Source organism: Stigmatopora nigra, chromosome 22 (assembly GCF_051989575.1).
Source record: "Stigmatopora nigra isolate UIUO_SnigA chromosome 22, RoL_Snig_1.1, whole genome shotgun sequence".
Lineage (NCBI taxonomy): Eukaryota > Metazoa > Chordata > Actinopteri > Syngnathiformes > Syngnathidae > Stigmatopora > Stigmatopora nigra.
The window spans coordinates 5,631,078-5,649,570 of NC_135529.1; the positions used below are offsets into that span (position 1 = coordinate 5,631,078).

The 18,493-nt window shown below is 40.5% G+C and overlaps 1 protein-coding gene across 11 annotated transcripts in view; it reads left to right on the top strand.

The window, feature by feature from the left end:
* Positions 1-359: 359 nt before the first annotated feature.
* LOC144215324 (EMI domain-containing protein 1-like) overlaps positions 360-18,493 on the top strand; it is a 37,582-nt gene continuing 19,448 nt past the window's right edge. For 5 of the 11 annotated variants that reach the window (XR_013330401.1, XR_013330400.1, XR_013330402.1 and 2 more), the window contains exons 1-3: positions 360-822; positions 6,213-6,326; positions 6,775-6,878. Coding sequence is in view for 6 of the 11 variants with exons in the window: in XM_077744161.1 (XP_077600287.1) it covers positions 650-822; positions 6,213-6,326; positions 6,775-6,878 (391 nt within the window). In the remaining 5 variants the exon portion in view is untranslated. The remainder of the gene's footprint in view (positions 823-6,212; positions 6,327-6,774; positions 6,879-18,493) is intronic. The other 6 variants (XR_013330403.1, XM_077744163.1, XR_013330404.1 and 3 more) reach the window with 4 other exon arrangements.

Sequence of the window (18,493 nt, forward strand, 5' to 3'; positions counted from 1 at the left end):
TTAAAAAATTGTGTTTTTCTACATGATAAAAAGCACTGCTGTACAAACAACCCTTTTATATGGCTATACTTTTGGGATCGCTTTATTCATTTTGGGTTTAAAAAAACACAACAACTAAATAAACATTTATATATGCTATTTACCCCCCTCATGACATTTGCGAGAAATCGGGATTCAGTATTGGCCGATCATCAAAATGATGTGATCGGGCATCCCTATTTTCAGGTCACACTAATGCATTTTCTGGTGAAACTCCCAATGTGTACATACAAAAAGTGGCCACTGTTTGTCTCGAGCATGCATGCATTGTCCTCCGAGAGAGAGAGACCAAGAAACGGGGCAGGGTAAAAAAAAAAGAGCAAGAGTAGGCTGTGCTTTAAAGCGAGCGAGGAACCTATAAAAAGTGCCTTCATGCGCACTGTTGTTCCACCTCCGTGCGCGCAGTCCCATCGAGGAGAACAATTAACGCACGCGGGTCCATACGTCAACATGTCTGCACTGAGAGATTAATTATTTACGATAGACTCTGGCATGCAAACGTTTTCTCGAACTGAATTTTGACATATTTCTCCCTGAGTTTTTTCCCCCCTTAATTTTCCCCCGAGGTATCCTTTTCTGCCTCTTTTAGTGTGCCTTGGGTGCCACGGCCATGGGACTTGGCCAAGGAGGGAACGTGTTCGTGCCTTGCCCGAAAAGTTTGCTTTGGACCGGCTTGGTGCTCTGGCTTGGGCTGTGCACCTCCGCCGATGGAACCTGGAAGACTGGACTTTATAAAAGCAGAGAGCAAGCTGCTGCTTCTCATAGCTCCATCTATCAAAAGAGGTAGGCATTAAGCATCTTTTTTGGCTTTTCTCTTTTGGAGTGTTGGGAGATGGTGGTAAGGCTGTTGAAAAGCGTTCTTTGTGTTGCGATGCGCTTTTGCCCCCCATCCATCTACGAGATGCATTGTGATCTTGACACTTGGTTTCCCTTTTCCTGCGCATGGGTGCATTCATCTATTATGAGTCCCACCCTCGTGAGAGTCTGCCTAATTGTTTTTAAGACCATTATCTCAAGTTGGTAATTGTAAGAAATTAGTAGTATTTATTTATTTATTGTAAATGTGTTTTAATGGCCATTGTGAATGTTGTTATTTGGCATTTAAGCGTTTTTAAAAAAGTGTATTTGTTGTGCATATATGGATACAATATTATTTTTTCATTCGTTCATCTTTCATATTGCCCATCCTCGAAAGGGTTGCGAGGGTTGCTGGAGCCTAACCCAACTGGCGAAAGGCAGACTACACCCTAGACTGGTCGCTATTCAGTCGCAGAGCACATAGAGAGACAGGGTCTGCCCTGCTTACAGCCCGTGGTTAGCTGGGATTTGCTCCAGCACCCCCATGACCTTTGTGAGGGTAAGTAGTTCAGAAAATGAATAATAACATTTAAAAGATTACATTTTTGGAGAAATTACAATTTTGAGTCTGCATTACCTAGTGCCCACCATGCACCATGCTCGGGGAAACCATTAATTCTTGGGGAAATCATTAATTCTTGGCCAGTGACGGACGTCCATGGTTCTCAAGAACGCTTCCAGGCTTCCTAGTCCAAATGGACTGGATGTCGTTCGCTGTCCCAGCCAGCCAATGAGACGAAGGCAATCCCATTCCCAAAGATTGGCTGTCTTACATTTTAGGCTCAAAATCCTGATTGTTTATTCATTTCAGTTCTGACTTATTATGTATTTATAAAGAGTCTGGTTTATGTTGGGATGAGACTGGTTGCGTAAGACTTTTTGTCCATTTTAGAACAACATCCATCCAAACAAAGATTACTTTTTACAACATCATTTCTCCTCATCCTTGAGTTCAACCGACTTTTTATTTTCTTGCTCAAGTAAAAAAAAGACCTTCAAATGTTGTAAGAAAGACTTTAGTGGCTTTTTTGCCTGATTTTATTGTAATGTGTGCATTGTTTTATCTCCATAGTGGTAACTTATGAGGGCGATCACATCTGCATTTATAGTTCTGAGATTTGGTTCTTCATTATGTACTTCACATGCACCCAGATTCAAATGTAGGATAAGTCCTGAACTGAAATACGGTCAATCATATGCATTAAAGTTGTTTTATTTCTGTTCTTAGACATATTCTCAGATAAGCTTTGTAACCCAAGGGTGGGGGGCTTCAATGTTGAATCACAAGGAGGCCCACTCTTCTGGGCATATCCAGGTGGCTTTCATGCTTCCCAGCCCCTACTCAAATGGTATTCTTCCCTATTTGGCTTCCTTGTCATTCATGGCCTTAGGTCTGTGGACATATTTACTAAACACAAGCATCTGGGGCTTGGTTGCATCTGGGCTTACTTTCTTTCCTTGGAAGTTGAGAAGTTTACAGTTCCTCTAGAAGTGCTAGATAGCATTTGGTGGACGGGAGCTGCTGCAGCGTGTGCAGGGGTCGGGGGGTTTAAGAAGTCATGGGTTCTAGCAGAGAGTTGGAGCTTGGAAAGTTTATCATGTGTAAATGGTCACACGCCACGACATTTTCGGGGGATAATATCCCAGTCACATTTTTTAGGGATGCTTGAAAATATATCCAAACCAATCTGTCCCTGTAAAATGCAATGCGGTCTCTTTGAGCCGTCTACTGTAAAGCAAGCGCAAGTGTTTTTTTTTTCTTTTTCCCCACCCTGAACCACACAAGGCACTTTAGGTGAATCAGGTTTCTCACTTGGAAGCACTTTAAGATCCGCACAGCCGTGACGCACTCCAATGCTGCCGGTGTCCGCACCTGAAACACTCGGACAGACGAAAAGAAATGGGGGGCTTTCCTTGTTTTTCATTGACTGCTGTGAGGAGACACTTCACAGTGACCTTTGGTGTTTTGATTTCCTTGCTTTTCATCAGCACATCCTTTACACGCATGCTCACTTTGAATGTGAGGCGTTAAGCGCCCCCATCCCTCATGTGCGTTATCTCGTATGGTTCGCTTCATTTCTCCAATTCATTTTTACAAGCCAATTTGTCTTTCTGGTTTTGGAGCTGCTGCAAGTTTGACAATCGCTGACTTTATAAATGGCTTTGCAATGCGTCGTCAGCCATTTTTTTCTGTCTTGCTTGCTCTATCGTCTATCCTATAGGATTAGGCCTGTCTCATAATTGCCTTTGGTCTCTGACCGAGTTCCCATGGGAAGGCCCTCACGTGACCCCTGTCACGAAACTTCTCGCATTTCTGCCGTGTTTGATTTGCCCTCCCTGAGCTGTTTCCCTTCATTTAGTTTCCCTTCGTTTTTTTTTTTATTTTTTTATTTTATGAGTGTGTTTTTGTTCCACATAAACCCATTTTAACATCATCATTTTTGGGGAAAAATGTATCTCGTGATGCATGGTCCAAAGGCTTTAGTACAGTAGTCAAGCTCCTTTTCTTCCTGCTAAAAGACACATTTTCCACCAGCAACATTTTCTAGCCTCGCCAGCCCTCTTAGCTTTGTTTGCCAGCTTGTTCCTTTTCCAGTCTTTCATATAAAGTGTACGAAGCAGTCTCATGAAAGATGCAGGCTGTGTGAGTTGCAAGGCGACCAGATGGGCCAATGCTGAGGATTCACCAGAATGCCATCTTCAAACTGTTGGCTTCAAGAAATGACTGATTTATTTCTTTTGCGGCATTTTATTTTATTTATATGGATAAAAGACCATAAGCAGTAATAGGGATGCTTGACTGCCCTGAAATGATGTGACTATTATTATTATCCATGAAGACACCCCTAAAAACCATCAAAGAATCATCGTTTAATACTTGTCGTGGATGAACCAAGGGATTTGACTGTCTGTATGGTATTTTATAACCTTTTTTTATGACCTTATTTTTTAAATCCCATGAGAAATGCTGTAATTATTAGCTCAATTACTTTTAAGCCTGCAGGTAGAAAGACGGAAGGTATCCTTGTAAGATCCCAGGCATGGAAAAAATAGTTTTTGCTGTCTGGTCATACGTCATTGCTCAGTAAGATAAGCTTGCTCGGAAATTGTAAAATGCCAAGTGCTCTATTATTACAGACACCAAAGTTAGTGTTTCCTCTGTGCTAATTACTATTAAGAAAAGCTAGTAAAAGTCACCCCCGCTCTTGGCAATCTTAAGTTTTTCCCAGGTGGACCACCATCTACTCCCCCAGAGCCTGGGAAATTGATCTTTATCTGTTGTTGGGGTGATAAATGGATGGGGGGGACACCCCTACAATTGTTCCTTGACCTGACTGGATCACCTTTACAATCTCACATTTTTCACTAATGATTAGTAGCTTTTTATTCCTGTGTAGACGAAGTGTTGTCATGGATCTTGCTGTAATTTTATTATTTATAATGGCGGTACAACAATCTAACATGCTGCACTTTGAACATCTTTTTGAAATGAGGTTTTTGATTGCTTTGTTCCTTTTATTCTCTTGCCTTGATTTATAGGACGTTGTGCTGATATATTTTCCTTAGCCTTTTTTGTTTTGTTTTAATCTAACATTGATATAAATAGAGAAGAGAGAACAGACAATGAACACAGACATCGACCAAAACTACCTGTAGTGCCACAAAGATAGATGATTAAATTATGATGTTGGCACAGTACCACCATAATTCCTAAATAATATGATGAATGTGGCCTAAAAATCTGGAGCCAGACATTTAAACACAATGCAGACGTAGAAGTAATCTTTAAATACAAGATAGATTGCTTTAACTTTTTAGAGAAAAATTGATAGTGGCAGTGACTGACAGAAAAAAGTGAGGTCAGCAGTTATCAAAATGATGAGAGAAAGGTAAGAGGAAAAGTACAGAAAAAGAATGGAACATACCTCATCATATGTCAAACAAAGTGGAGGCAATGTTATGACAGGCCCGTGCAATTTTACTGATGATGTGACAGAAGTAACAAAGTGTATATGGTCGTACTCAATCTTAGCTCAATTTTTTTACAAGCCTTAAACATTTTTCAAAGGTGGACTTCAGGTCTTTGTCTGAAGCTCATCTAATTACTGAAAGATAACATGTCACAGTACTCAAATCTTGACCGAAATCTGAGTTTACGTCATAGTCGTGTTGCCTTCAAATCAAATGGAAAGGTTGTCTGGAACAGGAGATTTTCAGTGTTGATGTGCAGCCCTTAAAGCTGCATCAACATTGCTATGTGAGCCGGTCGAGATCTATGAGGGCTGTTTCCAATTCTAGGTGAAAAGGAAAAATGGACCCAAACTAGCAATGGCAAGGTGTACTTAATCAGGTGCCCGGAAAGTGAAGACATTGAATGTGTCTTTTTGTCGATATGTAGATCTTTGTGTGCGGCCACTGCGCCACATGTGGGGATTATTAATGGGAGCTGCTCAATGTACTCTGCCTTTGGCGCTTGCTTTTGGTCCCTCACACACCAACATATGGTCATGCGTATTGACAAACAGACGGTGGTGCCCCCCTCCCACACTTGCGAACACATTGGCAGCAGAACACACAAAGTTCCGCGCTAAGTGGCCTGCAGTTTCCTTTGTGGTTTCTAAATGGAGCTCGCAGTTACAGAGCTGCACAGTTATTGATTGTGTAAACACGCACCCTGGTAGTAATAGTTTTCCGCGTTTGCCAGCCATTGCCATGTGAATGTAATCGGGGGATTTATACACGTCGTTGTTCATAAAATTGTGGTACCACATGTCAGATTTACCTGCCTCGTTGTGTTTTATATGTCAGATGTGAAACTCAAACCTTTTTTTTTTTTTTACCTTCCAGCCTACTAACACATGTGAAGCATTGAACTAACCAAATAAAGTTATTTTCTTTGTAGTTTTCTTTTTTTACAATGTCAAATACTTGTGATAATGGCTTACAAAGCTTCTGTGGACGCAGTGTAGACTTGTGACCTTGCGCTGGCATGTGTTATCACAGAATGGCATCTTGTCTGCTCTCCAGGGTGACATTATCTGAAGGCTGAATGCAAATAAATAGACACAAGAGGGTAAATATGGTTTACAATGCCCCTCTGAAGATCTCATGACTGATTGAAACAGTGTGAATGCAACAAAGGAGTTCTTTGACAATGAATTCTAATTTTCCTATTGAAACCATGAGGCTTTTTTTTATACAAGTAATGTACTCCTTGAATTATTTACATGTTAAAATGCTTTTTCTGTGTATCCCAGAGAGAGATATTCAGACATGCTTGTCTTCAGTGTTCCTTTTTATGTGTCTTCCTTTAGAAACTGGTGTCCTCAGACAGTCACAAGGACAGTGACTTGCCAGGTGCACAATGGTACAGTGGTGCAAAGAGTCTACCAGACGTGCCGTTGGCCGCAGGGATGTACTGGGGGCAGGTGAGCATAGTCACTTTTTTTGTGAATGTTCAATCATTTAGCTGTCAAACACTCAAACACTCATTGTTTTCCTCTCATAACATTGTTTCCAATTGGGTACAGTTTCTTTTCTTTTGTTGCTCTTGTCAATTGAATTATCCCTTCTATGTGGCCAGAAAGAAGCAGAATAGTGATAACAAAAAGCTGCCATTTCTCAAACAAAGCTTGTCTCCTTTTCGGGGGGAGCCACGGTACAAAAAGAAATGGCATGAATGTTTGCATATCCTCTTCCCCCCCCCCCCCTCCTTTGTTTACTTAGTCTCATCGCTCATCCACATCCTTTGTTAAAATGTATGTCATTGGCACAGCCATGCCAGTAATCTGTAGAAGGTTTATTATTCAAACCAATGATAAATTGAATCATGCAATGGTTTTACATTTTGTGTGTGTGTGTGTGTGTTTTTTTTAGCTACAGGACAGTTGTGAGACCTTCCTACAAAACAGTGTACCGCACTGTGACCTCACTGGAGTGGAAATGCTGTCCAGGATTTAGCGGGACTGCCTGTGAAGAAGGTAAGACCAAACAGGAAGTAAGACCTACTTGACCCGCGCAATGGTTTTGAAAAGGAAGTTAGTTTGATTAACGACATGGTGCAATTCTCGTTTTAGACCTAACGACAATAAGTCCGAACGGGTGCAGTCAGTGTGAAAATGATATGCTATATTCCGTTTTTCAAATGGAAATTCATCAGCTTTTCATTTTGGGATTAGATAAACTACTTACAATGAAATGGATTCACGCACATGGCCTGTTTTAGGAAGTGGTGTGTCTGTTTGGCTCAGCTCTCGATTGGGTGTAACATCAATTTTCAGGCTTTTGCGACACGCAACACAATAAATATTTACAGTGGTTAAATAGGTCATGTTTTGTGGTACTAAATGCAGGGCCTGTTTGTACAACAACCAGCAGGTGAACTCCACGTGATCACTAAAGTCGCAATGCAATCCCGCCAGTAGACTAGACTTTACTTAACAAAAGCATAGGAGAGAGGAAATTATCCAATTAAGGTTTTGCCAAAGGAGATTCCCTCACGTTGTCATGGCAGCAGGGGGCTGTCGAGCCAGCAGGGATGCTGGGATTAGCCACTTAAGTGAGCGCCATTTTGGGTGGCTCAGATCACAGACTGCTCTGAACGAAAGTGACAGTTTCCATTCACGCTGGCCTTACTCGCCGGCCCCGCAAACGCCATCAGGGCCACCGGCGCTTTGTTCTGTCCCCGTCATGTGAGCAGAACCGCTAAGGGGCCCTCCGAACCTGAGAGTGCGCTGCCACCCGCCTCATTCATAGCTTGAAGCCAAAATAAAAGCTGGCCACACGGGCAAAGCCGTTCCCCAGTGTGGGCTTAAATCTATTGCCACAGAGGGAAATGAAAGCTGCACACGCAGTTCAGTGAGTGCATGTTTGAAAGGCAAGCTCTTAATAACTTTGGGATTCTGGGCCGTGTTTTTCCTAAGTATTTCTAAGATTCTAAGTAACCACGTTTTTCACACCTTGAATTTAATTTATTTTCAACAAACTTCAAATATCATACGTAAATGTGAATGTCTTTAATGGCTAAAGCAGTTTTAATGTGTCACTAGGGAGTTTGCTATCCTCCTTTTATGGTTGTTTATATTTATATTTGTTTAGAAACTGCAGTTGGGTTTGAGGCAATAGAGAAAATCAACAGAAAGATATAGTGAAACATGCTTGAATATATGCTACTTGGATGTAAGTAGTGATACTCGTGCTGAAAGGCTATTCATACCAATAGAACCCCATAAGGGGACGGGATTCACCTAGTAAACAATAGAATAGGAAAAGGGATGGTAGCTCAGGTTAGGCTGTGACGAGTCGGAATGACTGCACCAGATTTGCAAGAAAACCGTCCCGGACATCTGCTCATGTCGCCCGCATCCAAACTGCCACTGGTTTGACATAAAACAAAGTTGAAGATGAGTACAGTTAGCTCATCTAGTTTGACCCCTATTGTTCTCTCACCTGGTCATTCCAGGTCACTTGTCATCATCAGGCCTTTTCATGATTTTGACAATCTTGTTACCTTAGGGTGCAAAGTGAGGCTGAACTTTCCATATGCTGACTCTGCACTCACAAATGCAGGTAAATGGAGATGGGTTTTCATGAGTGTCACCGCCCTCTGATTCCCATCGGTCGAAAAACATAAATTAGCCAGTCCGGTGGAGGCAAAGTCAAAATAGCATGTCGCTGTTTTAGTTTTGCGTTTCCCAAAACCAAGGCAGCATGCTGAGATAAATGAGGGTGGATAATATGGAATGATGGTGCCATGCTGTCATTCAGAATTTCAGGCCTATTACATTCAAACTACTAAATCAAAACATTACATCACATCAGGGTTCATAACCAAGCGTGCTCCCCTTCAGAGTCAATGCAGGGTAAGATAACACTACATCCGACAGGCACCGGCTCTTTTTTCTAACTGCCTTAGCTCAGACTTTGGCTGAAATTCCAGGGTAGTGCTGTAATTACTGACTTCTAATTGTTTTCTATGAGGTTTGGAAGATATAGTCTTACCTCTGGACCGGGAACATAATGGTCTTTATCGCTGATTGAGTCCAATAGGGAAAAAAAAGTTTGTAAGTATTTGCAGATGGAAGAAATTTCATTGCCTGCCAGGAGCAGGGATTTATCGTATGCTCGGTTAGCTTTGGCATTCCTCGGAAGTAAATGCGTCTTTTCAGACGGCGTATCATCCAACATAAATACCAAAATTAGTCCTTATTAACAGACAAAGTCGTGTCGGTAAATAAATTGAACTTTTGATTTTTTTACGAACTCATACTGCAGTAGCCATGCTGATTGCCAATATTCATACTCATCGTAACGTTTATCTTCTCTTGGGACCATGACTATCAGTGACACTTGATATCTTAGTTGTGTTTTGATGTATGGACGGAAGCCATCAAAGAAACCAATGAACCTTGTCCCATGAGGGGGGTTGCCAGGATGCACACAGCATATGGGGGAATGAATGAAGGCTCGAATTAACACGGCTGTCAAAGCTCCACCGCAGGGGGGGCACCCATCAAGACATATCTCACAGCCATGTGGAGGCGGTGGTTTTTGAGATGCAATTTGCGGTGTGGCCGGGAGGCTGAGGCGCGTTGTCTTTAATAAGCCGCAGAAACTTAATCTGTATTTTCACAGCTCTGCCGGGCCTTATCGCGCTGCTACACGCTAAATCCGGTGCTTTAAACATCGTTCAACCACACTTGGTGGGGGAATAGTGACAGTGTGAATGGATGTTATCATATATGTGAGTGTGAGTGTCTGGCAAAGTGAGCATGTGGGTTTGGAGACTGGAAGTTTTGCCTCTGAGGATTTGTTTGGTGAAAGATGGAGCTCTTCAGAGGGATTAACTTCGGTGAGGGGGCAGACTTTAATAGCTGTGATTAAAGTAGGAGTAGCCTAAGGTAAAGAAGAGCGGGCGAGCTCCTTCCCTTCTCCTCGTGGACCACACTATAGAAAAAAACACTTAAAAATTGGGGTAAACTACTGAGAGCTGTGGTTGCCAGAATTTTGCCATTTAAAATAATGGGGAAACCGTACATCTGATCAGATCCAATACGGATATTGGCTCCTGAAGTGTAATTCATGGATCGGATTGCCCTGAATCCAACACCTAGCAGCTTACTTCTCACTCAAATGATAGCCTCTTCTTGAATCAACTATAACTACAAAAAGGGTTATCCTTGCCTGGCAATGTCTGCAATGATTGGCTTAATGTCACACTTGATCTAAATTAGACACACCTACATAGTCCTGATCGAATTGGTAGGTCTACTGAGACAGAAAAATCAAAGGCGCATTGAGTTAGGCAGCTGCAGAAAGAACGCACAGCAGCTGATCTTCATGGTGTCAATGGCAAATGCAATGACAAGCGTTGAGACCCAAACTGGAAGCAGATGAAGCTGAGGCAAGACGACCTCACGCTTCCAGACATGAGGAAGCAGCCTTCTGTCGTCCACTTGGAGTCTCTCAGGGGAAGTGTGTGGATAGTTAATAAGCCTGAATTAGCAGTATTTTGCAGTATTTTTTATGAAAATGAAATGTAATTGCGCATGGACTAAATAAGCTGCAAATTCAACTGTCTAAGTATAGGTATAAGTAAGACATTTAGGTGATGTCACCTAATTCATTTTTCTGTTTTCTGACCCGCCTAAAAAATCCTGGAAGAAACCCAAAGATCCAGCGCTCAATTGCTCTCAGCTGGTGAATGTTTTCGGCACTTATCTTCAAACATATTTTGTGTATTTAGAAGCAACTCATCAAAATTACACGACAGTCCTAATAAAATGTGAAAGATCCCCATTGTGTTCCCACTGATGAAAAACACAGCACGTCAACTTGTGTTCAACCACATAGTATGAATAGTGTTTTTTGGTTTGTTTTTAAAAATATATTTTGCCCTATATTTATGGCAGAGCTCATTTTACAGACTGTATGTACCACTCAAAAATCCAGGTCTTTTTACCTCGAATCTGCATTAGGTTTGATGTATTTGGCTCCTAGACTGGAAACGGCAAATCCGCTCACTGATTTATTTATTATTTCCCAACACTTCCCTCGGGAACTCATTCAAATCTGTTTTTTTTCCTACCGTAAGAATAAAAAGCAGGCCATGTCAGCAGTGCTAAAATCCCAAAACACTTTCAGTCTTGGCCATAGATACAAACACACACGTTTTGGTATTAGCAGTAAAGCTGCAGCTAATACACTGCATGGAGTGAGTTCAAAAGTGAGGTCAGAACTTTTACAAGCTCTCGTAATATGCAGGAATATCATCCTACTTTGGTGCTCCAATGCTTTATTAAAATGATTATTTTTCCTGGACAGAAGGACAATGTAAATCATCCATGTTATATGTCTATTTATTTACAAATGGTAAAAATATGCACCACAAATCAAAAAGCATTTAAATGTCCCTTCGCAAGTTTTGTTGGCACTACAGTAGCTGGATATTTAAACTGTCTTTTGGCAGACTCGCCTGAGTCCAATTTTAAATTGGTTGGTTTCCTGGAACGGCGCCGGCTTTTAAGCGTACTTCACCGATGTTCAACAGGGTTGCGGTCTTTAAGGAAGGCAATTCCAGAAGCTTAATGTTAGCCTGTTTTATCCATATGAGAGCAAGTATAAATGTGTTTTTGGGATCAAAGTCCTACCCTGTCTAAGAGTTTCAGCCATCTGTTGATTGGCGGTTATTAAGAAGTTTGCCTCCTTCATTATTGTTGCATGCATTTTGTCTGCTGCATCAGAGAATGACATAAGCGTGACATAATACTTGACAGCTGGTACCATGTTGTAGGGTTTTAAAGACTCATCATTATATTTTTAAAGGCTTTTAATCCCCTATTCATTTCAGACTTTGTATACCCAGCTGCTGCATTTTGCCACACAAGAAAAAGTTAAACCGTGTCGCCCACAATAGATGTGACATAACTGTGTGACATAAAGAGATTTTTGCATAAGTAGGTCAAAAGTGCAAAATTGGCCAAATCGAATGCTTTCATAGATTCCCACTTTTGGATTGTATTCTTTATGACCCCTACTCTATAAATTTCCTCCACATTATGAACAACATCACAAATGAAACGCAACTGTTGCCATTAAAATGGCATCAAACTGTGCGTGTCTGTCCTATTTTTGCTTACCTTAATCTCAGAATCTTTTTCAGGTTACAAAAAGCACAACTTTTGATTTTGGCAAATTTGTTTTATTTAGTTTTGGTACTATAGACTCCTAATACTTTAAACTAACAAACAGCAATGACACTGAATGGGTGATTTGTTTTTTTTTGTCATAAAGTATTTACTGACTAGAATTAAATTGAGCTATGGAATTTCTTTTTTGCATTAGTGGTTTTCATCACACCACTGGTTTTCATAATGTAGCAACTTATTTGGCTGTGTTTTTAGCTCTTAAACACACACACTGAATGCTAACGGCAAGGCTTGCCTGTTGCTTCTAAGTGGGTGGGATATAATGAAGGCGACCTTGGAGCCTCCACTCCCATGTACTCTCAACCGCAAACAAGCCACATCACACAGATTTTGCAGCAGTTTAGAGTGGTGACATCATTTATGGGCTTCAATCACCGACCTCCCAAACAATCGAGCCCCCTTTGGCTTTAGTCACCTCTTCACAGCCAAGTTTTGGATCGTGCAGTTGCGCCTGCTGGTGTGTGTATGTGTTCGAATGCTTCCTCGCTCCCAACTTTTGTTTCCATAGGTGCACGTGGCTCAGAGCCGGGAGCAGTGCTGATGGTTGCGATTAGTTCTGGACAAATTTGAGTAAAGATGATCTGCGGTCACATTCTTGCCATCTTGGCTTTGAATAGTCTTCTGTAAAGATAAATGAATTCAAGGGCCAAAAACGAGAAGAGTGATGTGTAATAGTACATGACGACCCAAAGACTTTATGAAGCTGTTGCTTTACATGGCAAACAAATAGGGGGATTTACAAAGAAGTGTGGGAAACAAATGACTATAGGGATTTGGAATTGTTCATCTTATTCAGGGTAAGCAAGTATCAAATCATTCAACAAACACTCCTAAATTTATCAATGAATCTTTGTCTAAGGTCTGTTGTGTAATGTTGGCTCTGGACACAGCAATGGACACATCTTTTCTTACCAATGGAACTGAGGATCTTTCAATGTAATGATAATTCCTTGAATAATAACCCAGTCATATTTAGAGATTAAAACCTCATCATTTTTCTGTTGGACTCTTTTCAAGGAATGTTGTAATATGAGTTTCACAAACTTATAGAAAGGCATTGAAACACAAAAAGAACTTCTCACTCGGGGTTCTTAATAGGACTGAGCCATTTTTTAATAAATGCCCGACAAATCCAGCAGTTAAGAATGGCACTCTCTCATATTGAGGAAAAATATGTTTGACTCGTGACATGCAAGGCAAAGGGTATAACTCTAAGCTTTTGTGTGACTGGCAGAAATTTATCTCAAATTCCATTGAATGACCTCAACGGGATTTACCTTCAGCAGTAATTCCGATTGCATAGTTATTATTCAAAATACAACCAAGGACAATAGTTAGAATATTTCTTCATCGAAATGTTCAATAACCTCAATGCACAATTACTACTTTCTGAATTATTTCAACATTGCAGTCCATTTGACTATCAAGCCTAGAATCTCGCCACTCTGTTGTGTTTCATAACAAGTGAAGTACCATTTGCATTAATAGACCGTGTAAGGCATGCCCCATTAGGAATAGTATTTGTTTCTGCTTTGCCCCTCGACATTTCTTTGGGTCAAGTCCCATTCGGCAGTACGAACTAGTAGCTCGTACCAGGCAAGTGTGTGCTAGTTGATAGAGATTGCAGATAGTGGCACTCTCTGTCACCTTCTTCCTTCAAGTGACATCTTGTTCTGATTAACTCCTGGGAGCCCTCCACATTGTGCTTTAGTGGTCTAGTTGTTGAAGTGCCGCTAAGACAATGTTGGGGGGCCCAGCGGGGTGATCTCATTAACTACAGGACGTACCCTTGAACCTCTAAACCCAGGCCTGCATTCCACCCTTTCCACTGCCCCCATGGGACTCATACAGGGAGGCTGCTGCAGGACTATTGTTTTGGTTGAACTCATGCCACAGCCACAACGTGCAGCCAGTATTGTGCGTCTTGACCTCCCCCCACCTCTATCAGCACCATAAATAAAGTCCAGTTTGTCATTGCCGGTTCCTCGGATGTTCCTTACAATACGAGGCCTGGCAGCAAACACACTTCAAAAGTACACCTGTTCTTACGAGAGGCGTGTACGCAAAGAAAGGGCACTATGCTTATGAGTTGGGACGAGTTTGAACACTTTGAAAATGTCTAATACAAGACACAGGCACACGTTTTTCTACCTGTCTTTCGTCACAAACACCAGGTGCAGTTGGTCTCAGTGACAGATTGGCAGTAAATCGCAGTTAATGTCCCAGATTTGGAGGGCTGTGGTGTGGATGAAACTGTGATGGACCATAATTATGTCAAGCAGCATTATTTCTTTTGGATTCACATCCTGTCTAAACACTTCGAAGCCGTGTGCACACGCATCACCTCACTTGATCCGAATCTATGGCCGTGTTGTTCCTTTGCTAGGAGTCATCAGAGGTAAACATGGATTAAAACTTTGTCAAGTTTGGCTGGGCTCAGTTTGGTTGTTTATTTTATTTCAGCGGAGTACTCTAAATTAGTTCTAACCAAAAGACATCTGGCGTGAAGCTTCCTGCAATTACTTTTAGGATCTATCACTTACTGTGATAATAAAAAAAATATTTCAGCTGGTATTAATGCGCAGTTGACAATGTTCCACTATGTTTTGTTGCGCACAATGACTCAAGCGTTTTCCACAAGTGTCCGCTGCAGGCGCTTGTTTGACAAAACCCAAAAAATGAAAACTGGAAAAACACAAATAAACTCTGTTTCTGTACTTCCATCACGCTTGGATGTGGCCTTTTTGACTCTTATATCAAACCAACAAAGAAACTTAATAACCGTATTAGCGTATAATCAGATTTAGCTGGCTTTGAATTAATCACAGTTGTCAAAAGTGAACACATCCCTTGTCCCAGGCCCTTGGTTTTAAAAATATGATGTAAGTGAAGTATGTCAGAAGCTAAACTTACAGAAAAGGATCTAGTACTGAGCACTAAAGTGATCCTTGGTTGATTTGGGAATTAACTATCATTATATTCTATTTGGACTAAGATTTAAATTCAATTGAACCTTTTTAATATGAACCGTTCCTTTTTCTGTACAAACAACTCTGACCATATGGGTTCTGGCCTCAAGACAATGCGAAGGATTAGAGTCTGTTTTTTCTTTATCCCTCCCTGCTCGTGTTTGGGCTCTAGTTCCTTTCTATTCGAAATAGACAATATAATCACCCTAATGGCACCAATTTCCCCTAAAACCAAAACAAAAAAATGGCATTGTTACCCTGTGACTTCAAAGGAAAAGGGACATAAGGAAGGAAGCTTTCAAAATGTTATAAAAAACAAAGATTATGCAAAACTAATAACTATAACCAGCATCATTCATAATGTTAGTAGATTAATAGTGTTTATGAGCCAAAACTTCATTTATATTTTGAAATGTTACATTATATGTTAAGAAAAAATATCCTGCAGTACTAAACACCCCAAGAACAGAATTCTTAATTGAGCACCAGTTCGTTTTTTGAAGCTCAGTGTTTAATTTTTTAGGATTGGATTCAGTGGAGCGTGACCTTAATTAGTTCTGGAGTATCCGGGAACCAAATCGAAAGAGCCAACATCTCGGAAATTTGCCAAAAATAACAGGAACCAAGAGTTCATGTGTATTAAATCAAATGCTTATCATTAACATGATTTCCCAGACTTTGTTTTCAATGGTCTTCCTATTTTGGCTCCTAAAATAATCTCAGAGGCCAGATTGGATCCTGTTGGGATTTAGAGACTCCAGTGTTTGCTGAAAGACAAATTAAAGACTTCAATCAATGTTCTCGCTTCAGTTTTGGACTCCAGGATAAGGGCACATCTCAGGTCTATTTCTCCACTGACCCTAATTTTCAAATTGGACTAATTTTCCCTTGTCTGCAGCAGACAACTTTATCTCCATATTGTACTGTTGTTCTACTTGTGTTTTAAATTCCAATAAGGGAGAACCTTTTTTCTTGAGTATTTCTATATATTTGCTGAAATGGGGCGGCAGCTTTATTCTCACACAAAGGGATTCAGGCATTTTAATTATGAAACCAGTGAGTGCCATGTAAAGCATTTCATGCTACCATTTATATCTATTAATGCTTCCGTTAATTAATCATTGCTGCAGGGATACAGAAACTTTTTCCAATTCCGACTTAGATAACTGTAGTGTCAAATGCTTGTTAGCTTTCTACCACATGTGATCTGAGATTGAGTATAATGTAAATGCTTTGAATTTAGGGTCTGTGCAAGCAATTTGTGGAAAAGAAAGGTTTGGTTCTATGTGTGCACTCTATCTGATGGTTATTTGTAATGAGGAAGCCTTTGGCCAGCCAGCCGCTTCCTGGCTGCTAAGAAGCTTGCTGACAACTGAGAACAGGCTGAGTGTCAGATGGATTTTTCTGGGATTTTTCTTCCACTTTACACATACAGTGCACTGTTATTATACTATTGGTTGTAGCCAGAATGATTGACGGTTTAGAATGATAGACACATCGACAGATTGGTGAACAGGGTGATCTCAATGTAATTTTTTTTACCTACGATTTTTTTCTGAACAGATACTTTGATGTTTAGACCAGTAAAAGTAGTGCAAAATAGAATGTGACCAGTAAATGACAAATCATGTTTTTTTATATTAAACTGAGCCCTGGTGATATCTCCTAAACTAAACAAATGATCTATTTAGACATATTATACAATGCTCTGTTACTATCATTAGTTTCTTAAAAGAAGTAGTCCCACTCACCGGATATGTTTGCCAACTGTTTTGATTTATAGAGGTCAACAAGCATGATGGTACTGAAAACATATGCTACTGTTTGATCAGATCTGATCCGGTGACCGAATCAGAGACGGCTAAAATATTCATATCAAGCGCCAATACAGAGACTGGGTATCGGATGAGGACATCAGTAGAGATGAATAACAGTGCATATGAATGAATGGCAGAAAAAAGCAAGGGAAAACTAACAAAAAGCCCAATTGGTTGAGAATAGAGACGCACTTTGTCATAGTCAAGCAACTTATAAGAGGTGCCCTGCTGAAAATCCTGCTATTTTCATTTGCTGAATAGACATCCTGGTTAGTTGTGTGGGTGGGTAGCGCACATTGAAAAGGACAACTCATAATTCCCAATTGTAAGCATATCTTTTGAGATGTATGTCAATGGATGATGATAACTAAATGTGTTTTAGTAGCTCTCACGGTATCACGAGGTTGGTAGAAGTAGACTGAACTGCAACTATATAAAATATCTTCCATTTTCCACTTTTCTGGCAGACATATCAGCACGCCACAAATGATGTCATTTGGTATTACGGGTTTCCAATATAAACCAAATGTTATAGTGGAAATAGTGGAACAGATTTATACGGATCCCTCACCATTGCTTCTGCAGTTTACTTGAACTCAGCTCATGACACAGTGGCAGGCCTTTTTTGTCAGTCAAGACTGTAAATAGTACATTTCTAGCAAAACCACATTCTACTAATTGATAGAATAGCACTAAATTTGTGCAGAAGACCTACTTGTTTTTCCTCGAATACATCACTGCCTGATGAAGAATTATAGGATAGAGACGGCATGGCTCCAGACAGAGTAAGTTACGATTGTCCAAATGTTTTATCTTTGGAAGTGTCTGTATTCTGGATGTTGCCAGCAAGCCGCCATGACCGCGACTTCGCTGATAAACTGTTGGAAAGTGTAAGTGAATGTGATTTATCGACCAAAAGTCTCAAAAGAACACACCGCCCCTTTGAGACTTTGATTCATTCATTTTGACCCGGTTGATTAAATCCAACCTCTAATAATAAAATCACAGAGCCATTTGCAATATATCTCTATTTGCAATAACTTCCAAATGCTATATTATCAATTTCAAAAACTTTTTTTGAAAATCTTAACAAAAGCAGATTTCAAAATTAAATTGATGGTTGGACATTTTCTGTAGTGTTCACATTACAAAATTGATTGATTGAATTTTGATTATAAAACACAATTCAACTGCTTTTGTATTATCAGAGGTGACAAGAAATATTGGCATTTGGAATCTACTGGTTGCGTCTGAGTAAAACAACCTGTGCTCATGCAGGCAAGTTTGGGATGCTACACAAGCATCTTGTGGGGAGTTTTTCTTGGATTTTCCCTCGACTTCTATCAGCATTTTCTCATACTTTGGTTGTGCAGGAGTGTAGGGGAGACTTGTGTTATTGTAAAACATTGTGGATACCAGTATAGGGGTGTTGCAGGAGGGGGAGTTTGTGTTCTTCTGAAAGTACAACATAAGACTCTATCAAAGACCCAAGGGGTCGCCGGACCCTCATAGACCTGTGCCCATCACACGCTTGCTTTTATTCGCTGACACGAGTAGAATGATTGATGGTGTAGTTCTAAGCTTGTCATTTGGCCTGTTGTTT